The sequence below is a fragment of the Pristis pectinata genome, chromosome 33 (assembly GCF_009764475.1).
Source record: "Pristis pectinata isolate sPriPec2 chromosome 33, sPriPec2.1.pri, whole genome shotgun sequence".
Classification (NCBI taxonomy): Eukaryota; Metazoa; Chordata; class Chondrichthyes; order Rhinopristiformes; family Pristidae; genus Pristis; species Pristis pectinata.
The window spans coordinates 18,749,920-18,777,112 of record NC_067437.1 but is presented as its reverse complement, the minus strand read 5'-3'; the positions used below and the strand labels follow the sequence as shown (position 1 = coordinate 18,777,112).

Sequence of the window (27,193 nt, the reverse complement as noted above, 5' to 3'; positions counted from 1 at the left end):
GAGGGGAGGGAGGGGGAGAGGGGAGAAGGGGAGTGGGGGGACGGAGGGAGGGGAGGGAGGGGGAGAGGGGAGAAGGGGAGTGGGGGGACAGAGGGAGGGGAGAGGGGAGGGGAGGGGAGGGGGAGAGGGGAGAAGGGGAGTGGGTACTCCTATGAGCTGGTACACTCCTTCCACTGCTAACGCTGAGCTCCTAGTACCATCCCAAATCTTCATCCTCCCCTGTGAACCAGGGATTCCCAGGGCCAGAACAAATCGTCACTTGCAAGCAATGAGATTTCTTTGTTTTATAAGTTTTCCCTCTGATTTTGTTGCAAGTAGATTTAACGTTTAAATAATTGGTCGGATCTATTCAAGTCTGACGGGTTTGTAAGGCAAGCTGAGGCGGAGTGCTCTCTCCCAGCCTCTCCCCTCCCGCTCTGTTCCACTGAAAAGGTCCAGCCCTTAAAACTCCAGAGATTGGCCTGACTTGAGGAAAAAATCTGGCCCTTCGCTGGGAAGTCAGGCAAGGCCACTGCGAGGTGTTGGCATGCTTTCAATATTTTCCCTGTTAAATGCCCCGCACGCTGCCGACACTCCTCCGTGTGCTCAGGGGCGCCGCTCTCTCCCGGGAGCACCGTGCACACCCGGGACAGCTCTCCATTCCCAGCGAAGCGGCCGCCGCAAACATGAAGTGAAAAAAGTCCGAAGTGCACGTCAGGAAGTTTGCGGCGGTGCCCTGCTATCCTCCCAGTCCTCAGCCTGAAGAAAGTTTTGAAAATTTCTCAATACTTTCGATTGAGAATTTCACTCCAGGAAGATCAGTTTCGGTCGCCAGACCAGAGAGTGAAACCTGACGCTACAAGAACCAAGATATCAACATAAAAATATTTAGTTTTGCTTCAGAAGACTTTTTGTTTAAAAATAAGTGTCGTCCGGCGCTGAAATCGTGCCGGACGCTGTCCCGTGCGGATGGATCCAGGGACCCTGCGAGCTGTCAGGTACGATATCCCGGTTCAGCGTCGGTGAGTATCGGACAGGGCCGGGGATGTCACTGCCTCGCGGTTTTCCCAGGGCTGAGGTAAAATGGTGAGTAAAGGTGAGCGAGAAGAACACACGCCCGAGTTACAATCTGCTCCATTTCTGTTTTCATGGCTCGTCCCTCCGGCCGCCACCAGTGTAAGTGTCCGGGCGCCAGAGGCTCACCCCAAAGGTGCATGAAAAACGGCTCTTGGAGCAGCCCAGTTGCAGTCCCCCCGGATCTCCCTCCATCACCTGGAGCGGACGGTGTCCCTTGTTCAGTGACCCTGAAGCCATTCAGTTGTCTGGGCAGCCGGGGAGGGGGTGGGGGGGGGGGGGTCCATGGCAAACCATTGAACCCATTCACCAGGTGACCCTCTGAGCCATTACCCTGTATACTCTGTGACCATTTTCCCGTTTTAATTTTCAATCTTCACTGATTGATTGGATCATTTATCTGGTGCTATGAGATATTGATTAGGAAGGACTGTCGAGATGGAGAGAATGTAGCAGTGCGAGTAAGGACAAGGGATTCCCTCCTGAGGAACTCATTGCTTTCCTGGTTATGTATCAGTTATTACTGAGTTATTACTGAGTTATTATTGGTTATGTATCAGTTATTACTGAGGTCCTTCACTGAAATGTTACATCTGCTTTGAGAATATTCCATTGAGAAAAAATCTGTAAAGACTTGCTTGAGCTGAACACGGGCATCATCAGACTGCAGCAACATCGTGCTTGAATGGATGAATAAACTGGCGTTATTTATCTTCAGACAAGTATCCTGTAGGAAACTTTGTTTAAAATGCCACCAAGTTCAGTAATATTTGCCAGGGAAGGAAATCAGTCTTCCTGACGTGGTGTGGTCTCTGTGGAACTCAGACATACAGCAGAATGGTCAGATATTTACCTCTTGAAATGGCTGGGCAAGCCACTCCGTCCAAGGGATAAGTTACAAGTACCAGCCCAGCCAGCAATGCCAATATCTCCAGCTAACTTGATGAGAGTTTTTGATGGAGTAGCAGAGAGGGTTGATGAGAGGATCTAGTTGGTGTGGTCTATATGAACTTCTAAAAGATATTCGATAAAATGTTTTGTATTGGTATTGGTATTGGTTTATTATTGTCACTTGTACCGAGGTACAGTGAAAAACTTGTCTTACAAACCGATCTTACAGGTCACTTCATTACACAGTGCAGTTACTTCAAGTTAGTACAGAGTGCATTGATGTAGTACAGGTAAAAACAATAACAGTACAGAGTAAAGTGTCACAGATACAGAGAAAGTGCAGTGCAATAAGGTGCAAGGTCACAACAAGGTAGATCGTGAAGTCATGAGGTCATAGGTCATAGTCCATCTCATTGTATAAGGGAACTGTTCAATAGTCTTATCACGGTGGGATAGAAGCTGTCCTTAAATCTGTAATAGTAATAGCCTTACTATTAAGATTAAAACTCATAGAACAGAATGGGCTGTTGCAGGATTGGCAGACAATTGCCTTAGTGACTGAAGGTGGAGATTATAAAGTGGTGAAAGGTCACTTGTCGGATTGGAGACAAGTGTAGAGTGGGTTCGGCAGGGATGGGAACAAAGAAGTCTGTTTCTGATTATACCTCCATGACTGGCCGTTGGTGTATGCAGCACAATTTGCAACCGGCACTACAGCTGGAGGTGCAGTGAACAGTGAGAAGCATACTCGCAGGAATGTAGACCGACTGGTAGAATGAACAATAGGTGACAAATGAAATATAAATGGGGACTGCTTTGGTGGGAAGAATGAGAAGCAGCAATGTAAACCAGAGGGCGAAATTCTAAAAGTGGTGCAGAAACAGAAAGAGTTGGGAGTATATGTGTGTAGTTCATTGAAAGTAGTAGGGCAGTTGGAGATAGTAACGAAATACAGCATCTGGGACTCTGGGCTTCATAAATAGAGGCATAGGGTACAATTCAAAGCAGTCACAATGAAGCTTCATAAAACACTGGTTCAGCCTCAACTGGGTACTGTGTTCAGTTCTGGGTGCAACACTTTGGGAAAGATGTGAAGGCTTTAGAGGGGGTGCAGAATATAATTACTGAAATGATTCCTGGGAAAATCAGGTGTCAGAATCAGGTTTATTATCACTGACATATATCATGAAATGTGTTGTTCTGCAGCAGCAGTACAGTGCAAGACATAAAGACATAAAAATGACTATAATTACAAAAATAAGTAAATTGTGCAAAGAGGAATAACAAAGATTCATAGCCGGTTCAAAAATCTGATGGCAGTGGGGAAGAAGCTGTTCCTGAATCATTGAGTGTGGGTCTTTGGGTTCCTGTACCTCCTGCCCGATGGTATTAACATGAAGAGGGCATGTCCCGGGTGGTGAGGGTCCTTAGTGATGGATGCTGCCTTCTTGAGGCACCACCTCTTGAAGATGTCCTCGATCGTGGGGAGGGCTGTGTCCGTGATGGAGCTGGCTGACTCTACAACCGTCTGCACCCTCTTTCGATCCTGCACATTGGAGCCTCCAAACCAGGCAGTGATGCAACCAGTCAGAATGCTCTCCACCGTACATCTGCAGACATTTGCAAGAGTCTTGGTGACATACCAAATCTCCTCAAACTCCTAACAAAGTAGAGCCGCTGGTGTGCATTCTTCATGATCACTATGTGAATAGACAGTGAAACTTGGGTTGTTCTCTTTGGAACAGAGGTGGTTGCAAGAAGATCTGATAGAGGTATTTAAAATCACAAAGGGTATAGAGAGAGAGAGAAGTATGAGAGAAATGTTCCTGTTCATTGGCAAAGAGATTAAGAATTGGGGGCATGGAACAAAGGTGAATGGATGTCCTTTTTGAAGGTAAATGTACCATGGAGATGTGGTCGATGTTCAGGGATCTTATGCAGGATGATAGGGATAAATATGTCCCGGTGAGGTAGAGAAGGAATGGCAGGGTGAAGGAACCGTGGGTGACGAGAGAGGTTGAACGACTAGTTAGGGAGAAGAAGGTAGCATACGTGAGGTATAAGCAGCAAAGTTCAGAGAGGGCCTGTGAGGAATATAGAGTAGTGAGGAAGGAACTTAAGAAAGGGCTGAGGAGAGCTAGAAGGGGACATGAAAAGGCATTGGCTAGTAGGGTTAAGGAAAATCCCAAGGCCTTTTTCACGTACATGAAGGGTAGGAGGATGGCTAGGGTAAAGGTAGGTTCGATTAAAGACAAAGGTGGGAGAATCTGCCTGGAGGCGGTGGAAGTGGGAGAAGTTCTCAATGAATACTTCTCTTCGGTATTCACCGAGGAGAGGGGTCTTGATGACGCGGAGGGGAGTGCTGGTAAGGGTAATGTTCTCGAGGTTGTAGATATCAAGAGAGAGGATGTGTTGAAGTTGTTAAATAATATCAAGACAGATAAATCTCCGGGGCCTGACGGGATTTTCGCCAGGCTGCTTTGAGAGGCGAGGGAGGAGATTGTTGAACCGCTGGTAAGGATCTTTGAGTCCTCATTGTCCACGGGGATGATGCCGGAGGATTGGAGGGTGGCGAATGTTGTCCCCTTGTTCAAAAAAGGTAGTAGGGATAGTCCAGGGAATTACAGACCGGTGAGCCTTACGTCTGTGGTGGGTAAGCTGTTAGAAAGGATTCTAAGGGATAGGATCTATGAACACCTGGAGAATCATGGACTGAAACCAGCATGGCTTTGTGAAGGGAAGATCTTGCCTCACAAGCCTGATAGGGTTCTTTGAGGAGGTGACAAGGAAGATTGATGAGGGTAGTGCGGTGGATGTGGTCTATATGGATTTTAGTAAGGCGTTTGATAAGGTTCCTCATGGTAGGCTTCTTCAGAAGGTCAGCGGCCAAGGAATCCAGGGAAGCTTGGCTGTGTGGATTAGGAATTGGCTTGCCTGTAGAAAGCAGAGGGTTGTGGTGGAAGGAGTGCCCTCGGATTGGAAGGCAGTGACTAGTGGTGTCCCGCAGGGATCGGTTCTGGGACCTCTACTTTTTGTGATGTTTATAGATGACTTAGATGAGGGGGTAGAAGGCTGGGTTAGTAAGTTTGTGGATGACACTAAGATCGGCGGTGTTGTGGATAGTGTGGAGGGCTGTCGGAACTTACAGAGGGATATGGATAGGATACAGAGCTGGGCTGACAAGTGGCAGGTGGAGTTCAATCTGGAGAAGTGTGAGGTGGTACACTTTGGAAGGACAAACTTCAGGGCAGAGTACAGGGTAAATGGCAAGGTACTTGGCAGTGTAGAGGAGCAGAGGGATCTGGGGGTTCATATTCACAGTTCACTGAAAGTTGCCTCACAGGTGGATAGAGCAGTTAAGAAGGCCTATGGGATGTTGGCTTTCATAAGTCGTGGGATTGAGTTTAAGAGCCATGAAGTGATGATGCAGCTTTACAAAACTCTAGTTAGACCACACTTAGAGTACTGTGTTCAGTTCTGGTCGCCTCATTATAGGAAGGATGTGGAGGCGTTGGAGAGGGTGCAGAGGAGATTTACCAGGATGCTGCCTGGATTAGAGCGTATGGAATGTGAGGAAATGCTTAAGGTGCTAGGGCTTTATTCACTGGAAAGGAGGAGGATGAGAGGAGACATGATAGAGGTATATAAAATATTGAGGGGAATAGATAGACAGCCAGCGCCTCCTTTCCAGGGCACCAATGCTCAAGATGAGAGGGCATGGCTTTAAGGTTATGGATGGGAGGTTCAGGGGAGATGTCGGGGGAGGTTTTTCACCCAGAGAGTGGTTGGTGCATGGAATGCACTGCCTGGGGTGGTGGTGGAGGCAGATACGTTGGACAGGTTCAAGAGTTTGTTGGATAGGCATATGGAGGAACGTGAGATAGACGGATATGCGGGAGGAAAGGGTTAGATAGTGTGAGGGTGGTTTGATGGACGGCACAACATGGTGGGCTGAAGGGCCTGTTTTGTGTTGTATGGTTCTATGGTTCTATGGAAAAGGACCAAAAGTTACATGAGGAGAAACCTTCATCACACAGTGAATGTCCAGGGTCTGGGATGCATTGCCAGGGCCCCACAGGAGACAGTTTAAATCGTGTTTTCAAATGGGAGCTGGATAGTATCTGGAAGGAAAGAATCTGCAGAGGTAGAAGGAGAAGGCTGGGGAACAAAACGAGATTGCTCTCACATAGAACCAGCCTGGACTCGAATGGTTAAATGACCTGTTGTGCTGTAACCATTATGTGATTTCTGTGAAGAAATTAAAAGGCAAGTGGATAGAAAATCATAAGAATATAAGAAAATGGAGCTGGGGGAGACCTTCTGGCCCTTCGAACCTGCTCTGTAATTCAGTAAGATCATGGCTGATCCACCGTTTTCCTGCACTATCCCCATATCCCTTCACTCCCTTAATATTCAGAAATCTATCCGTCTCAATTTTGAATGAACTCAGTGACTGAGCGTCCACAGTCCCCTGAGGGAGCAAATGCCAAAGATTCACTACCCTCAATGTGAAGGGCAGCACGATCGTGTAGCAGTTAGCGTGACGCTATTACAGAACCAGCGACCCAGGTTCAATTCCTGCCGCCGTCTGCAAGGAGCTTGTACCTTCTCCCCGTGACTGCGTGGGTTTCTTCCAGGTGCTCCGGTTTCCTCCCACGTTCCAAAGACATACAGGTTAGGAAGTTGTGGGCATGCTCAGTAATGCAAAAAGATGCACTTCACTGTGCGTTTCGATGTACGTATGACTAATAAATAAATATATTAGATTAGTTCTCACCTCAGTCCTGATGGTCTACCCTTTACAGTTTGTATGAAATGGATGTTGTTAACTGAAATGTCAATGAATTTCCCAAGTAGTAGCAGGGAATATGTTGGTATTTCTGATGTGACACAACATGTATCAGGTAGAGGAATGAGCTGGAGGCAGGATGAGATGTTACGCTGTGCAGTGTTGTTGAGACCTGCAACACTACCTGAATGGGGACTAATTCAATTGTTATTTATAAAAGAGAAATGATTAATGTTGGAAAAGGAAAAAAAAACTTCAGGATTCTGGAGAAAAGTCAGGTGAGTGGGACCAATTCCATCTGCATAGAGGAGCCGGCACCGGGGTGTATGACTCCCTTCCACAGAGATTTCTGAATTGCAATGGCTTTTTCAAAAAATGAGCACAGACAATGTGTTAATTCGGACTGCAAGTAAAATAAGCCATTTTGTAAATCTGAACAAACAAAATTAGCACTGGGGTTAATGAAGGAAATAGTGGTGGAGGCTCAAGTCAGTTTTATAGGAAAGGAGGTGGGTGAAGAGCAGACTGTGCTCTATAAATGTTAATCAGTCAGTCATGGAACAACACTGAAGTTACAAAAGTCGATGATATTAGTTAGCAAGAAAATGGATGGCACTGGGCAGGTACAACGGCCCAACTAGTCGGCTGAAAGATAAAGACCAGCCAACACTAGATTGGGATCCCCGAACCACTTGTCCAGTGGTGTGATGGAGTGTGCCCTTTTACAGATACTGTTTGGATAGCTTTGCAACACACTCCAATCCTCTGCCACTGTGAAGTTGATCTGAACTCCATTCTTCCAGCTAGGAGCTCGGGTCCTGGGTAGTCAGTCTGTCCCATCGCTCCTCTGCTGAAGGAGCAGTTGCTTTATATTTCCAGACTTTTTTGGCTTATAAATCAGGATTCCAACATTTGAAGATTCCTCATTTCATTTTTCTGATGTATCATGTTCATACTTCTCATACTTATTAAAGTGTTGAATTTATTGTCAGATGCACAAGTCCATGTGTGCACAGGTGCAATGAAAAACTTACTTGCAGCAGCATCACAGGCACAGAGCATTAGAGACACAACATTCACAAGAAAAACATGAACACAATTTTTTCAAGAAAGAACCCAATTAGAATAAAAAGACTTCTTCTTTCTCTTAAAGTGAAAATGAGAGGTTGTAACTATATGAGAGTTATTTATAAATTCAACAGAGAATTCAAAAGAATCACTTTTACTCAGAGAGGTTAGAATGTGGAACCCACTTACTGTAGATGAGACGATTAGCTTTCAAAGGAAGACGTAAGTACATGAGAGAGAAATAAATAGAAAGATACGTCAATGGATTGGCTGAAGAGGGGTGGCAGAAGACTTGTCTTCTGTAACTTTATTTTTGTTCCATGACTGACTGTCTTTTTTAAATTTTATTTTTTACAGCGGCGTAACAGGCCTTTTCGGCCCAACGAGTCCGCGCCGCCCATTTTAACCCCCAAATTAACCTACCTGTACGTCTTTAGAATGTGGGAGGAAACCGGAGTACCCAGAGGAAACCCACGCAGACACAGGGAGAACGTACAAACTCCTTACAGACAGCGCCGGGAATCGAACCCGGATCGCTGGCACTGTAATAGCGTCGCACTAACCACTACTGTGATTAATGTTTGTAGAGGACAGTCCACTCTTTCACCTCCTACCTGTCCTATAAAGTACAGCATCTGTCAGTTGGGCTTGAAAGGCACGTTTCTATACTATAATTATTATGTAATGTTTTGTCTCACGAAACTAAATAATTTCCATTAAAAATGCACTTGTAAGAATATCAGATAGTTCTCAAACATGCAGTGATAACTTTAAGGGGCAGGAGAGTCTAGCAAGCCAACTGTAGTTTTTTGCACTGAAAACAGAAAATGCTGGAAGTACTCAGCAGGTCAGACAGCTAACTAAACACAGACAGTAGTTTGGACTTGGGAAGTTTCTGGAATTTATGACTCAGTATTGTACCAGATAACATAGTCACTCATTGTGGTTATTTTCACATTCCTCCTTAAAACATACAAGCGCCGTGAACTAGGAAACAAGGGTAAGCCACCTACTCTCTCAGCCTACTCTGTCATTCACTGAGATCTGCTGATCTGATTGTGTCTCCGTCGACCCATGGTAATCTTTCGTCCCATCGCTTGTCAGGATTTACCTAGCTCCTAGCTCTGATTTAAGAATATTTGGAGATTCTGCTTCCACTGCCCTTTAAAAACAAAAGAGTTTGAAATGCTCATAACCAACTCAGGGGGAAAATATTTATCAAATCTCTTTTGTAAATGGGTAACACCTTAATTTTAACGAAAGTGACTCTCTAGTTCTAGATTCCCCCATGTGATGATTGTCCATGTTTTAACCAAGTTGCCCTTCATTCTCTGGAAGATATAAGGCCAGCCTGTCCAAACCTTCCTCAAAGCAATTCCAGCCACAATCTAATGAATAATCTCCGAATTGCTTCTAACCTGTATACATCCTTAAATAAGGACACCAATGCTGTACACAGTACTCTGGATGTGCTCTCACCAACACCCTGAATAAGTGAAGCGTAACCTCCCCAATTTTATGTTCAACTCCTCTCACAATAAACATAATGTGCTGTTAGCTTTTCTAATTACTTGTGATATCTGTTCATTTGCCTTTTGTGATTCATACACTTAGGGCACCCTCAGCACCTCAGAGCTCCGCAGTTTCTCACTGTTTAGACAGCTCAGTCTATCATGAAAACCAGCTTTCCCTTCATTGACTCTGTCTGAACTTCTCGCTGCCTCGAGAAAGCAGCCAGAATAATCAAGGACCCCTCCCATCCCTATCATTCCCTCTTCTCCCCTCTTCCATGGGACCAAGGAGAATATGTACCACCAGACTCAAAGACAGCTTCTACCCTGCTGCTATCAGACTCTTGAACTGACCTCTTGTACGATAAAGGTGAACTCTTGATCTCTCAGTCTGTCTCGTCATAGCCCTTGCACTTTATTTGTCTACCAGCACTGCACTTTCTCTGTGACTGTAACACTATGTTCTGCATTGTACATGTTTTCTTTTTGTACTACCTCGATGTACTTGTATTGAATGATCTTGATACATGCAATAATAATAAATTATGGGCGGCGCAGTAGCATAGCGGTTAGCGTACAATGCCAGTGACCTGGGTTCAATTTCCGCTGCTGCCTGTAAGGAGTTTGTACGTTCTCCTCGTGTCTGCGTGGGTTTCCTCCGGGCGCTCTGATTTCCTCCCACATTCCAAAGACATACAGGTTAGGAAGTTGTGGGCATGCTATGCTGATGCCAGAAGCGTGGCGACACTTGCGGGCTGCCCCCAGCGCATTCTCAGTAACGCAAAAAGACATATTTCACTGTGTGTTTCAATGTACATGTGACTAATAAATAAATATCTTCTCTTGTCTTGTATCCACTAATTCCCAATTAGTATGATTTTTAAAATATTTTTCTGCCAAAGTAGTTCCTTAAGAGAAGTTCCTCAGAAAAAATTGTCAGTTTGAACCTGACCATCCCTGTGGTTCAGACCAGTTTTTGAATGGTATATTTCAACATCAAGCAGTTGGTGTGCTAAGGGAGCACCTAAATCCACACCTCAAAGGCAGAATGCTGGTATACCCTCCCTAAAAACTTCTGCAAAAATACCCATACCACTAACGTGAATGCAATCTAGGAAGGCAGGGGATTTTCTGAAGTGAATGGGAAGAGCCGGAGGAGGGAAAAAAGAAGTTTGGACGGGGAACTAGTTTTCTTTTTTCCATTCCTAGTGACCATCAGAAAATTCCCCTTTAACTAGTGACATTTTCTTTTTTTCACCAAGTGCAATTTTTTAACTTGGGGAAATTCCCTTGGAGTCTTTAGTGAAAATAAATATTACTTTCTTTCTTGGTAGATTTGTGTCAACAAATTTATTATTAGAGCCTCAGGCAATTTTTTTCATAACTTTGTCACGCTTTTGCTGAGCATCTTAAGTCCGTGCCCACAGTTATCAATCCTCCCACCACCGGGTGGCGCGGCGGCACAGCAGGTAGTGCTGCTGTCAGGCAGCTCCAGGATCATGGGTTTGACTGTCAATGCGGAGTCCGCACGTTCTATCCTCCACCACCTCTTTCCTCCTACATCCCAAAAGAAGTGCTGGATGGTTAATTGGCTGCTGTAAATTATCCCTAGGTGTAGGTTAATGGCAAAAAAAATCAATAGGGGAGTTGATGTGCAGATGTGAGGGAGAACAAGGGTACAGGGAAATAAGAAGAGGTTTTCTAAGGGAGCGAGGGCTTTACTCTTTGGAGAGAAGGAGGATGAGAGGAGACATGATAGAGGTGTACAAAATATTAATAGACAGAGTAGACAGCCAGCGCCTCTTTCCCAGGGCACCAATGCTCAATACAAGAGGGCATGGCTTTAAAGTAATGGGTGGGAAGTTCAAGGGAGATATCAGAGGAAGGTTTTTTACTCAGAGAGTGGTTGGGGCATGGAATGTGCTGCCTGTGGTGGTGATGGAGGCAGGTACACTGGTCAAATTCAAGAGATTACTGAATAAGCATATGGAGGAATTTAAAATAGAGGGATACGTGGGAGGAAGGGGTTAGATAGTCTTAGGCAAAGTTTAAAGGTCTGCACAACATTGTGGGCCGAAGGGCCTGTATTGTGCTGTACTATGTTTAATGGACTAATGGGATTGCCCTCTCCTGGGAGCTACCATGGACACAATGGGCTGAATGGCTGCTGTGAAAGCAAAAGTTAGCTTTCACTTTACTTTGTCTATATGGTTTTGAGCATTTCTACCAAATCTTATTTCAACTTTCTTTGCTCTAAGGAGAATATCACCGGTTTCTCCTGTTTATCCGTGCAACTGTAACCTCCAATTGCTGCAACTATCCTTACAGATAAGAACATCAGAGATAGGAGAGGGTTGGACCATTCAGCCTCTGTATCCTGCTACTCCACTCCATTTTTGGCTTCATCTCACTTCAACATGGTCCTGATAATCTTTATTCCCTTGAAAGTCTAAAAATTTATCTTGGCCTTGAATATACTAAAGACTCAGCCTCCCTAGCTCTCTGAGGTCGAGAATTCCAAATGATAATAACTTTCCAAGAGAAGTAATGCCTCCTCGTGTCAGTATTAAATAGACAAAGCCAGTTATTATCCCTTATCCCTATTTCCTCTGATTCTGGAAGGGGAAATATCCTCCCAGCATCTACAATGTCAGGTACCCACAGGATCTTGTATGTTTCTATAAGATCACCTCCCTTCCTTCTAAGCTCCACTCAGTATTTGCCCCATCTCACAGACTTGGAATCTTCTCTGTGTCACCTCCATGTGAATTATATCCTTCAGTAAGACTGTATGTTGTAGCCCAAGTATTGTCCCACCAATGTCCTGAAAAGGTGTAGCGAAACTTTCTTTCTTTTGTACTCCAACAAAGACTAACGCCCTATTTGATTTTCTAACCACCTGCTGTACCTCAGTGTTTTTCATAAAAGGACAGCGATATCTCTTTGAACATCAGCGTTCAATAGTTTCACACTGTTAAAATAATATTCTGTTTTCCTGATCTTCCTATCAGAATCAGGTTTATTATCACTGACATATGTCGTGAAATTTGTTGTTTTGTGGCAGCAGTAAAAATTACTATAAGTTAAAAATTGCCATAAGTTACCGAAAAATAAATCAACAAAATAGCGCAAAAGCGGAATGACAAGGTAGAGTTCATGGACCACTTAGAAATCTGACGGCCAAGGGGAAGAAGCTGTTCCTGAACCATTGAGTGTGGGTCTTCAGGCTCCTGTACCTCCTCCCTGATGGTAGTAACGAGAAGAGGGCATGTCCCAGGTGGTGAGCGTCCTTAATGATGCCACCTTTTGAGGCATCGCCTCTTGTCCTCAATGGTGGGGGAGGGTTGTGCCTGTGATGGAGCTAGCACAACCCTCTGCAGCTTCTTTTGATCCTGCATATTGGAACTTCCATACCAGGCGGTGATGCAACCAGTCAGAATGCTCTCCACCGTACATCTGTAGAAATTTGCAAGAGACTTTGGTGACATACCAAATCTCTTCAAACTCTGAATGAAGTAGAGCTGCTGGTGTGCCTTTTTCATGATTGCACCAATTGTGATTGCCCACGGTAGATCCTCGGAGATGTTGACGCCGGGGAACTTGAAGCTGTTCACCCTTTCCACCACTGACCCCTCAATGAGGACTGGTGTGTGTTCTCCTGACTTCCCTTTCCTGAAGTCCACAATCAATTCCTTGGTCTTACTGACATTGATGTTGTTCCAACACCAATCAACCAGCCAATCTATCTCACTCCTGTACACCTCCTCGTCGCCATCTGAGATTCTGCCAACAACAGTGGTGTCATCGGTGAATTTATAGATGGTGTTTGAGCTGTGCCTAGCCACACAGTCATGAGTGTAGAGAGAGTAGAGCAGTAGGCTAAGCACCATCCTTGAGATGCGCCAATTTTGATTGTCAGCGAGGAGGAGATGTTACTACCAATCTGCACTGACTGTGGTCTCCCAAATAGAAAGTCGAGGATCCAGTTGCAGAGGGAGGTACAGAGGCCCAGACTTGTTGATTAGTACTGAGGGGATGATGGTGTCGAACACTGAGCTGTAATTGATGAACAGCAGCCTGATGTATGTTTTGCTGTTGTCTAGGTGTTCCAAAGCTGAGTGGAGAGCCAGTGAGATTGTGTCCACTGTGGACCTGTTGTGGTGGTAGGCAAATTGCAGCGGGTCCAGGTCCTTGCTCAGGTAGGAGTTAATTCTAGCCATGACCAACCTCTCAAAGCACTTCATCACAGTAGATGTGAGTGCTACCAGGCGATCGTCGTTGAGGCAGCTCACCCTGCTCTTCTTGGGCACCGGTACGACTGATGCCCTTGGGAACCTCCGACTGTAGAAGTGAGAGGTTGAAGATGTCCTTGAGCACTCCGGCCAGTTGGTTGGCACAGATTTTCAGCACCCTCTCAGGTACACCGTCGGGACCTGATGCCTTCACCCTCTTGAAGGATGTTCTGATGTCGGCCTCCGAGACAGAGATCAAGGTGGATCGCCTCTTCCGCAGCCGCTCCAAAGCTGTCTTGAGGTAATGTCCAGATGCAGTCTCAGACGTTCCAGTGAACCTTCCGAGGGGACGATTACAGGAGGTCCTCCAGGTGTGGGGGCTCAGTGTTTCTCTTTGACTGTTGTGCACCAGGGGCTGGGAAGTGTTGTTGGTGTCTCCTGTTTCAGGTTGAAAGATATAGTTGACTTAAATGCTAAAAGATCTCAACAGCCTGCCCAAGACATAAAGGGACAAAATACTCAGCAGATTGGGAGCATCTGTGAAGAGGGAAACAGCGAACATTTTAGATCAATGATCCTTCGGAAAGGGAAAGGATCACAGATTTCAAACAAGTAGAGTGGCAGGGAAAGGGGGGAAGGGTGAAAGGACAACTGTGAGTTTGCAAAGCAGGAGTTATGAAGCGACAAGAGATGATGGATGCAAGTAGAACAGGAGTGGGAATGAGACAAGAAACAAAAGATGAGTCCAGAGGCTGTGTTATAACAGCAGCAGAAATGTCACAGCAGCTCCTGTCTAACAGAGCTGGGATGTGACTACACTCTGAAATTATTGAACTCTGTGCCGACCAAAAGATGAGGTACTGTACCACGAATGTATGCTCCTTTCTCAATATGGTAGGGCGTGTGCTTCTGTTCAACATGTAGGAGAATGGGGGCCTTAATGGAGACACAAAATACTGCAGATGCTGGAATCTGGAGCAACAAACAATCTGCTGGAGGAGCTCTGTGGGTCGAGCAGCATCTGTGGAGGGGGAGAGGAATTGTCAATGTTTTGGGTTGAAGCCCCGTATCAAGACTGATGGCCTATAGTAGCTGAGGATGGCTGATGGAGTGTTTGGGAAACATAGAACCTGAGCAAAGGGTTCTTTCCACTCCAGGTATCTTGTTATCAGTTGGAAGTGCAGGGTGAGGGAGGGGATGGCGTGAGGGCTGTCCTTGGGGGAGATTGACTGGAGCTGATCAATGAGCAACATAACCCACAGTGTACACACTTTGAAATAAAACCCTGGAGGGGGCACTGAAATAGTGCAGACCCGCAGGGAGTGGGCAGTGGGAGGAAACCATTCTGGTCTTGTTGTAGTGTACGACAAAGGTGGTCACCAGAGCCTGCACTGTGGCCAAGGGCAGATCACCAGAGGCTGGGACCAGAGTTGGGATGGGTGGGGTGGTACCAGGTGTTGGAGTTGGCGGGGTACAGGTGAGGACAGGGCTGGGACAATCGGAAAGGGTTTGCATTATGTGGGGAGTGGGGATGAGGAAGGCTGATGTGTGTGACAGTGGGGGAGAATCAGGGAGGATTGGAATGTGCTCTTGGATGCTGAGGGGACCAGCCTTGTGGTGGGGATATAAGAGGGCAGTGGGTGAGGTCCTGCAATGTGTGTGAGGTGTTTGGGCAGGATGAGGTTTGTGGAGGCAAGTCCAATTCTGTCCTTGACACTCGTATTCAGAACAAGCTCAAAACTATTGCAAAATAAAAGCACTCAAGAAAATTTAAAATAATGTTTTTTTAAAACTGGAAAACAATTAAATAGATTTAAATCGGCTCAATTGAATTAAATGAACTTTAACTTGAACTTCACTCCCACTTTTACCCATTGAAATCAGGGACCAGGTGAGTCTGACACTGGGTCAGCAGGTAGATTTCCCAGCAGAAGTGGCAGGAAACCAGGAGGTCTGAGCAGACCTGCCGGATTAAGTGGAAGGTCTGACTCAAAAATACGGTGATCCCATTTGTGGATCAAGATAAGAGAGTAAAAGGAAGCTGTGCAAAGGCTGGCGCTTGGTTGGGCTGTGTGTAGGGTGTTGTGGCCTGAGGCTGCGATGAAGGTGGGGGAAATGTTTCCAGAAGTTGAAGTCATCTTTCGGTTCCGTTGAAAGACCATTAACCTAAACCATTAACCGTTTCAATCCCAATGTGACCTGACGCGTGGTTACAGCATTTTCTGTATTTTGTATTAAATATTTGTCAAAGTTTGCTGCTTTGACATGATAGAATTCTCATGTAATAACGTTCTGTTCCTTGCTCCATCACCTACTTCATTACAAGCTCTACCAACAGGTTACCCACTTTGAAGAAAGACTTCTGGTAAACACGTAAAAGGAGCTGAGTGACAGATGAGTGAATATTTGAAGAAATTTTATGGAAGGCTTGACGCCAAACACATTCTGTTCACAGCCATGAACAGCGTCTTTGGAAATTTTATACTAATTGCTGTTTATGGCTGTAAACAGGACCTGTGCTGCAAGAAAATTCCAAGAAAAGTCAGGATTGTTAGCACTGGTGACAAAACTAATTTCTGTAGTCGGAAGGTTATTGGGGGGCAAAGGTCTGAGATAAAGGATTTACCTATGCTTGAAAGGACATTGTTCTGTTAGGGTGAGATCCTGACTGACCAACTTCATTGAATTTTTCGAAGAGGAAATGTATGAGGGCAGTGGGCTTGATGTAGTCTACTTAGACTTCAGTAAGGAATTTGACAAGGTCCCACACTGGTGACTTGTTCAAAAAGTTTATACCCCATGGGATCCAGCACAGGTTAGGCACAAAATTGGCTTGATGGTAGGAAATGGAGGGTGATGGTGGAGCCTTGGTTTTGTGACTGGAAGCCTGTGACCAGGGGTGCACACTGGGATCATTGCTGGGACCCCAGCTATTTGTTAAGTACATTAATGATTCGGATATGAATGGTCAGAGGTATGATTTAAATTTGCAGATGAAATGTAGAAGAGACAGGAGCCTGAGGGCACTTACCACCAGACTTAAGGACAGCTTCTACCCCACTGTGATAAGACTATTGAACGGTTCCCTTATACAATGAGATGGAGTCTGACCTCATGATCTACCTTGTTGTGACCTTGCACCTTATTGCACTGCACTTTCTCTGTAGCTGTGACACTTTGTACTGTTATTGTTTTTACCTGTACCACCTCAAAGGACTATGTACTGACTCAACGTAACTGCACCGTGTAATGAATTGACCTGTATGATCGGTTTGTAAGACAAACTTTTCACTGTACCTCGGTACAAGTGACAATAATAAACCAATACCAATACCAAAATTGATGGTTTGTTGATAGTGAAGCGGGTGATCTTAGGCTATTGATCAGTGGGTAAGTTGGGCAAATGCAGATGGAATTTAATGGGGGGGAGTTTAATTAGGCCCTGCTCCCTAAAGTGCATCACGTTACACTTGAATGGCGGAGTCCTAAGGAGTGTTGAGGAAAGAGGCACCTTGGTGTACAAGTCCAAAGATGCCTGAACTGGCAGCACAGGTAGATGGGGTGTTGAAGAAGGCATACGTGATGCTTGCCTTCATTAACTGGGACGCAGAATGTAAGAGCAAGGAGGTTATAGTTAAACTTTATAAAGCATTGGCTAGGCTGCAGCTGGAGTACCGTGTATACTATCGGAAGGATATGATTGCACTGGAGAGGATGCAGAGGAGGTTCACTAGGATGTTGCCTGGGGAAGAACGTTTCAGTTATGATGAGGGATTGGACAGGCTGGGTGAGTTTTCCTTGGAGTGGAGAAGGCTGAGGAGGGACCTGGGAGAGGTGTACAAAATTACGAGGGGCATTGGTAGGGTAGATGGTAGGAAGCCTTGGTCGGCAAAACATGGTGGGCCGAAGGGCCTGTATTGTGCTGTATTGTTCTATGGTTCTATAACGGGGGTGTCTTTACCCACTGGAGGGTGCAAGTTTAGGGTTAGGGGGAAGAGCTTCAGAGGGGATGTGAGGGGTAGTGATTGGAATCTGGAATGCACTGGCCATGCAAGTGGTAGAGGCAGATACTCACAATGTGCTGCCCCAGCAACCGAGGCTCGTCCAATTTCGGAGCATTGGTGACAATAGCACTAAAAGCAAACTGTAAAGCCTACTGAATGCAAAATATTAAGAAACCTGAAGGTAACAAGTGATTGCCTAGAAATGAGGACCTCCACCCCACCAATCCTCTTACTTTAGTTGTTCAGTTATTTAAGAAGTATCGAGACAAGTGCTTAAATTGCCAAAGCTACGGCCCAAGCACCGGTAAAATGGGATTTGTATAGATGGGTTCTTGATGGTTGGCAGGACCATGATGGGCCCAAAGGCCTTTCTCAGTGCTGTATTGGTATTGGTATTGGTATTGGTTTATTATTGTCACTTGTACCGAGGTACAGTGAAAAGCTTGTCTTACAAACCGATCATACAGGTCAATTCATTACACAGTGCAGTTACATCAGGTTAGTACAGAGTGCATTGAGGTAGTACAGGTAAAAACAGTAACAGTACAGAGTAAAGTGTCACAGCTACAGAGAAAGTGCAGTGCAATAAGGTGCAAGGTCACAACAAGGTAGATTGTGAGGTCATAGGTCATAGCCCATCTCAATTTATAAGGGAACTGTTCAATAGTCTTATCACTGTGGGGTAGAAGCTGTCCTTAAGTCTGGTGGTACGTGCCCTCAGGCTCCTGTATCTTATACCCGATGGAAGAGAAGAGAAGAGAGAATGTCCCGGGTGGGTGGGGTCTTTGATTATGCTGGCTGCTTCACCAAGACAACGAGAGGTAAAGACAGAGTCCAAGGAGGGGAGGCTGGTGTCCGTGATGTGCTGGGCTGTGTCCACAACTCTCTGCAGCTTCTTGCGGTCCTGGTGTTACTCTATGATTCTCCAAAACTGATACTACAGCAAATCGTTGAAAAAATGCTTCATTTTTATCACAGGTGCGTTGTCAGTGACTTGTAACTGGATTCACCTTTGAAATATCAACTCATTTGCTTTGTTTTAGGGTGACAAGATTGGTGCCTGGGCTGTTTGGATGTGCATTGTTGCTTTTGTGTTGCCGAGCAGGTAAAAATACACTTTCAGTTTTTCATGAGGGTTCATCAGATTGTTTACACTTCATGAATAATTAATATATGAATCTCTTCCATTGTGTACAACGCAAGCCAATCTATCCCACACGCCCATCATTAGCATTCCAATACCAGACTGTGGAATGTGCATCTGGACAGGATCTCGATCCAAGTCTAATTATTTCTGCCCTTCCGACTGTGGAAGTGACAAGGTTGTATTTTAGTTCTTAGTCAACGGGGATCAGTTGGAGGAACTGAGAGGTTCTGTTTTTATCACTACTGGGAGGCACCAGGCTGCCCATGTTTAGAGCTATCCGTTACAATAGGACAAACAGACCCAGCGTCACCCTAAGAATTGGTGAGGGGCGCTCTGGGCAGCATTATTTTTCAGGACACTGAACAGGTTGCCTGGGTCACTTTCTTGAATCAGAATGACTTTGCAATGACTCAGCAATCCAAAAGGAGGAACTTGCTAATTCACCATTTACTTGACTCATAAATCTCAGTTACATTCGGAGAACATGGCTGTTCAAGAGAGAGACCATTTAGAAATTTTAATTTCTTTAATTAAATGCCTTTTATTTAAGATTTTCCTTATCCAAACTTAATTGTCTCCTGAATGAGGCAACCATGTAAAAAATCTCTGTAGAGTTCTGAGGTCCTTTCCACCTGTATCCCGAGTACTTGGAGATAATGTGCTTCCCATCCCATTGCCTATTAACCAGCTGTAATGTTGTCCTTGTAAATGGAGCCAATGGCCGAAGATGATTTATAAATTGCTTACAGTGGAAGTATGTCCTATTGATTAGTATTTGGGCCACAGCTCGGACAACATAAAGATAAATTCACCAGGTCTTAAAAAATGAGTTTACTGGGTCTTTCTGATTCGCTGAGGACACTAACCCACTTTCATCGAGTCATGCAACGGTATACACTTTTAGGCAGACACTTGGGGTGGAGGGTGATCTGCTCACATAGAGTTCTATAAGTTAGAACAGAGAACATAGATAGATCTTGGAGCAGGATAAAATGTCGGCACAACATTGTGGGCCAAAGGGCCTGTACTGTGCTGTAGTGTTCTATGTTCTATAGAACAGTACAGCACTGGACAGGCCATTCAGCCATGATGTTGTGCTGATCTTGATGCCAATTTATACAAATGTCCTCTTCCTGTGCACCATCCACATCCCTCCATTCCCTTCATATTCATGTGTCTATCTAAAAGCCTCTTAAACTCCACCAAACTGCCTGCTTCCACTACTACCCCTGGTAACCCATTCCGGGCACCCACCACTCTTTGCATTTTTAAAAAAAACTTGTCCCTCATGTCTCCTTTAAACTTCTCCCCTCTAACCTTAAAAGCAGCTCCTCCGGTGTTTGACATTTCTACCCTGGGGAAAAGATTCTGACTGTCTACCCTATCTATGCCCCTGATAACTTTAAAAACCTCTATCAGGTCTCCCCTCAGTTTCCAACACTGTAAGGGGAACAACCCAGGTTTGTCCAACCTCTCCTTATCGTTCACACCCTCTAATCCAGGCAGCTTCTGTTGTGGTTACCCGCAATAAATAGATGACCAGGAGAAGCAGAAGATCCCTCAAGAAGTTAAACGTTTATTTGCAAAGAAAAGTTGTGACAGTCAGACAGCCAGTTACCAGTCACCCTCTGACTACTGCCCTCTCTGACTGCCCCCGAGCAAAGCTCGAGGGGCTTTTATTTATCCCTTTTTTTTTGCTCAATTACATTGTTACAATCCATCATGATCTCTCTTATCTTCACGGTTTCATCCGTTACCATTTGCCTCTTTTCACAGTTGTCTCCTGGCTCACAAACATTGTTGTCTTTTCGCCACGAGTCATTTCCTGACTCAATCGCAGAGTGCCCCAACTATTTATTGGCATTGGGAGTACTGGTTCTAGGCTACAGAACTATCAGTTATAGACAATACTAGGCTTATTCGCTACAAGGCTCACAGTTATAAAAAATCACATTGTGTCTCTATGATTTATGAGTTCCAAGACTCGCTGGCACATAACATCATTTATCAAAATTATCTGCTGCAGAACTACTACAAAATCATTAGTCGCACTCGCCATAACAACCATGAGCTACACAATAGATCAACAGTCTTCCTAGCAATGGGATAACACTGTTTAATAAGCTACACATAATCAAAAGTTTCTCTCTAGGAATGGGCTAACTATTTCTTTAATGAGATATGTGTTCCCGCACTAAGAGTTTCCCGCGCTCGAGCTGAAGAAGAAGGAGGCCCAGCGGCCATCTTAAGGAGATCAGCAGCCATCTTAAGCACAGAGCAGACTATGAATAAAAAAAATGTATAGCCTCTACTTTCTATATATTCTATACGTCCTAGTAAACCTCTTCTGAACCTTTTCCACAATCTCCAGGAAAGAAGTTCTAATGTGGCCGATGAATTTGCAGGCTCCCAGTCTCTGGTACCTGGTGGGGCAGGTAGTACTTGATAGGGTGGAGGGTGAATTGTGGAGGATGCTCAGATCTTGCTGCTCTGTACAGTTTCTCTAAGTTCTCGCCCAGAGACACAAGGTGCTCAGTGCCTCTCCCGATACCTTTTCTCCACTTTGAGTGGTTGTAGGCCGGGACTTTCAGTGAGGAAGATGCATATTTTCGAGACGACACTACGAAGACCATGAAGCATTATTTCTGCGTACCTCAAATGCTTTAGCTTTGACAGACCTTGGAGTAGACTGCTTGCTTCAAGAGGCATGCAGGTGACCTGAGAACCACCAGAGATGGTTCAGTCATAGATTCGCACAGAAGAAATGAGCCCTTTGGCCCATCAGTCCATGCCAACCTTTTTTGCTCACCTACACTAATCCCATTTGCCTGCATTAGGTCTGTATATTCTATGCCTTCCCTATTCAGATGTCTGTCTAAATGCCTCTGATACCACCACCTCCTCCTCCAGATATAAAAAAGCTTGCCCCTTGGATCCCCTCTCGCCTTAAACCATGCCCTCTTGTTTTTGATACCACTACCTTGGGAGAAACATTCTGACAATCTGTGCTGTCTATGCATCTCATAATTATGTACAACTCTGTCAGGTCACCACTCAGCCTCCTTCATTCCAGGAGAAAAAAGCCCAGCCTATTCAATCTCTCCCCATAAGTAAACCCCTACAATCCTGGCAACATCCTAATGAATCTCCTCCTCTCTCCCTCCCGTGCAATCACATCCTCCTCCTCGTGTGGTGATCGGAAGTGCACAAAATACTCCAAGTGCAGTCTAACCAGTGTTTTGGGAAGTTACAATGTAACGTCCCAACTCTTCTAGCCAACATCTTCTCCACCCTACCTACCCATGTTGCCACTTTCAGGAAACTATGGACTTGAATCTCAAGGTCCCTCTGTTCATCAACATTCCCTGGTGCCCTGGCACTTTACCACTTACTGTGTACGTCCTACCCATATTTGACTTCCCAAAATGCATCACCTTGCACTTGTCAGATTTAAATTCCATCTGCCAACACTCCATCTGATCCACATCCTGCTGTAGCCTTAGATAATCTTCCTCGTTCTCCACAGCTAAACCAATTTTTGTGTCATTCGCAACATTACGAATCATACCTCACATCCAAGTTGTTAATGTCCCAGCGCTGATTCCTATGGTACACCACTAGTCACAGACATCCAACCCTCTGCCTCCTATCATTAAGCCAATTTTGGATCCAATTAACCAGCTCACCTTGACCTTAACCTTCGGGACCAGCCTATCATGTGGGATCTTGTCAAATACCTTACTGAAGTCCATATAATCAACACCTATAACTTTGCATTCGTCAGTCTTCTTAATTGCATCCCCAAAATATATAATCAAATTAGTGAGGCAGGATTTCCCCTGCACAAAGCCATGCTGACTATCCCTGATAAGCCCCTGTCTTTCCAAAAGTACATAAATCCTATCCCTTAGAATTCTCTCCAATAATTTCCCTACCACTAATGAAAGGCTCACCGACCTGTAGCTACCTGGATTATCCCAGCTGCCCTTTCTAAATAAAGAAACAACATTAGCTGTCCTCCAGTCTTCTGGCACCTCACCTGTGGCTAACGAAGAAGCAAAAATCTCCGTCAGGGTCCCGGCGATCTCCTCTCTGCTTCCCATCTCATCCTTGGATAGATCTCATCTTGGCCCTGGGGATACCAACCCTTAAGCATGAGTGCTCCATATTTCTGGGCCTGTTGGCCTGGGAGAGGAGGTTTGTTTCATTGCTTCACCTCTCGCCACTGCTACTTCACCACTGCTAACACGTTGGAGGTAGTGGTGAATTCTGTCATCAATGTCTGCTTAGAGATGGCTCCTGAGATATGAAAAATGATCCAAATTTTTCAGGGTCCTGTTGTGGTTCTTGATTTTTGGGTGTAGAGTTGTGTGGGAGAGAGAGGATGGTAGAAGATCTGTGTCTTTCAGCTGTCTGTGGTAGGCCCATCCTCTCTCATGCCTCAGTGAAGAAATCACTGCCTCAAGCTCGGCCTCAATGTGCACATTGTCTTCATATTCTAACTCGGTGACAAGGTTAAGGTGACCTTGGTTCTGGAGTGAAGATTGAAGGTTTTCCCACTCCCTCCATAGGTTAGCTCCACTCTAGCTGAAGGTTGTTGGGAATGAGATACAGTCTTACAGCAAGGAAGATTGAGGAGAGGTTTGGTTCTTGACCCCAATCTGCACTGGAATTGGTCTGTGGTGGAGCAGTTCTTTAGGATCACAGCTTGCACGTCTTCATGTAGCTGATGTGGAGTGGCAACACATTTATGAAGGTTTTCTGGGATCAAAAGCAACCGCGTACAGTCGTTGGTTCACCTCTGTTCTTGGATTTGTTACATGATGAAGATCATGTCCGTTGGAGCTCTTGATGGACGGGATCAACATTGTGGATCTGGGACGATCCCCTTGAGGTGAATGAGGAGGATCCTTGTGATGAGATTCACATGCCAGACAGCAGGATAACCCCTGTGTAATTCTGACCAAAGGAACATCATCTTTCTTGAAGATGATCACTATTATGGCATCTTTGAGGTCGTCTGCCATGCTGTCCCCTTCCCAGATGAGGGAGACAAGCCACGAGTTGGTATCACGTTCACTCCCTCTTTATAGTGCTTCAGCAGGCACCTTCTCTGCTCCAGAGCTCTTGTTATTTCTCAGCTGTCAGATAGTCTCTCCACTTGCCAGGCTGGTGTGGCTGCTACGGTTGTGCGACAGAGTCAGGGAGACCCAAGGGAATCTGAACATTGTTCCTTCCTGTGATAGTTTCTCTATTTTTAGAATTACAGTATAGTCAATTGTACAGCACAGAAACAGGCCTTTTAACCCACCACATCAATGCCGACTGACTATCTCAACTAATCCCATTTGCCAGCACCTGGTCCATACCTGACTACACCTTGGTGATTCAGAGGTTCATCTAGATGCTGCTTGAATGTTGTGAGGGACTCTGCCTCCACCATTTTAGACAGTGCATTCCAGATTGCAACCACCTTCTGGGTGAAAAAATTCTTCTTCAGATCCCCACTAAACTTCTTATTCCTCATCTTGAACCCATGCCCTCTGGGCTTGGAAACCACTGCCATGGGGAAAAGTTTCTTGTATCTACCCTCATACTTCCGTTTACCTCCATCAGGTCTCCCCGGAGCCTCCTCTGCTGCAAGGAAACTAAACTCAGCCTGTCAGTTTTTCTTTTTAATTAAAGCATTCAATCCCAGGCAACATCCTGGTGAATCCTCTCTGTACCCTCTCAAGTGAGACCATATCCTTTCTATAATATGGTGCCTAGAAGTCAACTCTTCCAACTGTGGTCTAACAGTGTTTTAAAAAGTTGTATGAAGACCTCCCTGCCCTTACACTCAGTGCTTTGGCTAATGAAGACAAGCAGGCAGACGATCTAGACAAAATGGCCCAGTTCTACACGATATGGCAGGAGCAGAGAAACGAGATGAATATGTTCATAAATCTTTGAAAGTGGGAGGATACATTAGTCATCCCATATGGGATCCTGGATTTCGTGAATTGAAGCAAAGAGTAAAAAGGCAGAGAGGCAATTGTAGAATCATTACAAAAGTCTAGTTACTCTGCATCTGGAATCATTGTGTTCACACTTAGAAAGGATGCGAATATTCCAGAGAGGCTGAGGAAGAGATTTACTGAAAAGGTTCCAGGGACGAGGAATTTCAGTTACACAGACGGACCAGAAAAGCTGGGGTTGTTTTCCCTGGAGGAAAGGAGAACAAGATAGGAAACGTTGTAAGAGGCACTTAGACAGGCAATTAAATAGGCCAAAGCATAGGAGGACATGGACTTAATGTGGGCAAATGAGATGAGTGTGGATGGGCAAAAAAGTCAGCTTGGAAGCAATGGGCCGAAGTGCCTGTTTCTGTGCTGTACGACTGTATAAGAACATAATAAAGAGAAGGCAGCCGTCAGCACCCTGTGCCTAATCAGCTGTTCAATGAGATCATGGCTTACCTCATCCCCACTTCCCTTCGCTAACCACGTATCCCTTCATTTTCTTCATATTTAAACATTTATCAGACTTGAATATACTCTCCTCCACCCACGAATTCCGAAGATTCACCACTGCTGAGGGAAGGCATTTCGTTCTAGATCTGATTTGACGATGAGAAGGTGACCCCTGGTTGTGGACACTTCAGCCAGCGGCAGCATCAGCTCCACATTTACACTGTCAACGCCTTTCAGAATTTTGCATGTTTCCATGAGATCACCTCTCATTCTTCTAGACTGGAGAATAGGCCCTGAACTGCTTAGTCTTTCCCCATACAACAAACCTGCCTTCCTGGGACCCAATCTGGTGAACCCACACCTCTAAAGTTGTACAAGTCCATGACTGGTACAGATAGGGTAAGTAGAGAGAAGCTGTTCTCATCTGCAAGGTTCAAGGTGAACAGATTGAAAGCACAGGGCAAAACGTTCAAGGGGGTGTAAAGAATAACCTTTCCACACAGAGAGTGGTGATGATGTGGAACTTACTGCCCATAAATATGTCTGAAACAGTCAATCTTCCAAAAGGGAATTAGATAGCCATGAGAGAAAATAATTCCAGAACTATGGGGAAAGAGTGGGGAAATATATGGGGCTGACATGGACTTGATGGGCTGAATAGCCTCCTTCTGTACTGTCGTGGTGCTCTGCTTCTATGACAGCACATTTCACCAGGCGTGAGTCTATCTACTGCACTAATGATTCTTCTTCTGAAGTCCATTATCCTAACTCTCAATGTTTAACACTTTGGGATATCATATCAGCAAACCAGACTTTCACATGTTCTTTGTTGCTTCCCCCCAGAATTATCGTCTACCCTTACAGTGACAGGAATTGTAGGAGAAAGTTCTCTTCTGCCTTGCCTGGACACCAATGTGGGAAAAGAAGTCAATAATGAGATACGTGTTTACTGGCAGGTGGCGAACCAGTGCATTTATGCCTATTACTCAGGTCAGGAACATCCCGACCAGAACTACAGCAACCGAGCAAAGCTATTTACCACAGAATTTAAACAAGGCAATTTCTCCCTCCTTCTGACTGACCTCCAAGTGAGTGATGAAGCCAAGTACATCTGCCTCATTCAATTGAAAACATCATCTTTGGGATACAGTGTGGTTCTAAAAGTTACAGTAACATTACAAGTAGCAGGTAAAGATTTATTTCTTGTATTTAAACTTTGCTGTCATAACAAGGGTCATGACAAGTTGGAAGAGAGAGCTGGGTTGAAAAGGTTTACCCCCTTCTATGGAAAATTAAGCTTACTTAAGAAATGGCCTTGAGATTCTCGTTCATGGTTGCTCCTCCAATGGTGCAGTGTACAGGGAAGGTCTCCAGAATGAGTTCCTTAGGACCCAGTAGTAGCTGATCATAGATAAATCTGGTTGCAACACTGGGATGGTTCTTGGACAAGAAAAAAAAGAGCAGCAACCACAGTTTGTGTAAAAGATCAAGAGTTTATTGAGTACAAAATTCCATACCTCACAAAAGGCAATAATTGACAACTGGCTCGCTGCCCATGACCTCTGAAAGTCCCCCAGACACACCGATACTTTCTGCAGTTGGTTTTCAGTTACGCCTTCCCAAACAGTGCCAAGCTTGTGTAAATATTTCTTCTATGTTATTCCTCAATCCTCAGACAAAAGCCACACAATCATGGTCCCCATTTAGTTTGTAAGAGGTCCACTGGTTTTCTTGGCTCTTAGTGTTCAGTGGTGACACACCCACCAAGGACTGTCCTTTTAGCCCCACCCAGCTGATTGTACATTGGCCTGTTTACTAGTATCTGCCTCTCACAGATTGTTCACATCCTTCCCTACACCATTTGCCTTGCAAATGTCCTGTTTCATGAACAATCTCCTTGTCTCCGTCAACTGAATAGTCACACCAATTTGGACTGGCTTCTCCTTGTTTGTAGTATTTTGAAATAATTAAGTCAACTAATTGCTCCTGTGGCCTCCTGTAGAGAATAAATATTAAACAAAGAGCTGTGACACAGTTCTACAGTGT

General features: G+C 45.0%; 1 protein-coding gene across 2 annotated transcripts in view; it reads left to right on the top strand.

Annotated features, from left to right (window-relative positions):
- Nucleotides 1-424: 424 nt before the first annotated feature.
- The window catches only part of LOC127585692 (CD276 antigen-like), a 48,514-nt gene continuing 21,745 nt past the window's right edge, over nucleotides 425-27,193 (top strand). For both annotated transcript variants that reach the window (XM_052043379.1, XM_052043378.1), the window contains exons 1-3: nucleotides 425-977; nucleotides 18,592-18,653; nucleotides 25,991-26,335. In XM_052043379.1, the coding sequence (XP_051899339.1) occupies nucleotides 949-977; nucleotides 18,592-18,653; nucleotides 25,991-26,335 (436 nt within the window). In that variant the 5' untranslated portion in view covers nucleotides 425-948. The remainder of the gene's footprint in view (nucleotides 978-18,591; nucleotides 18,654-25,990; nucleotides 26,336-27,193) is intronic.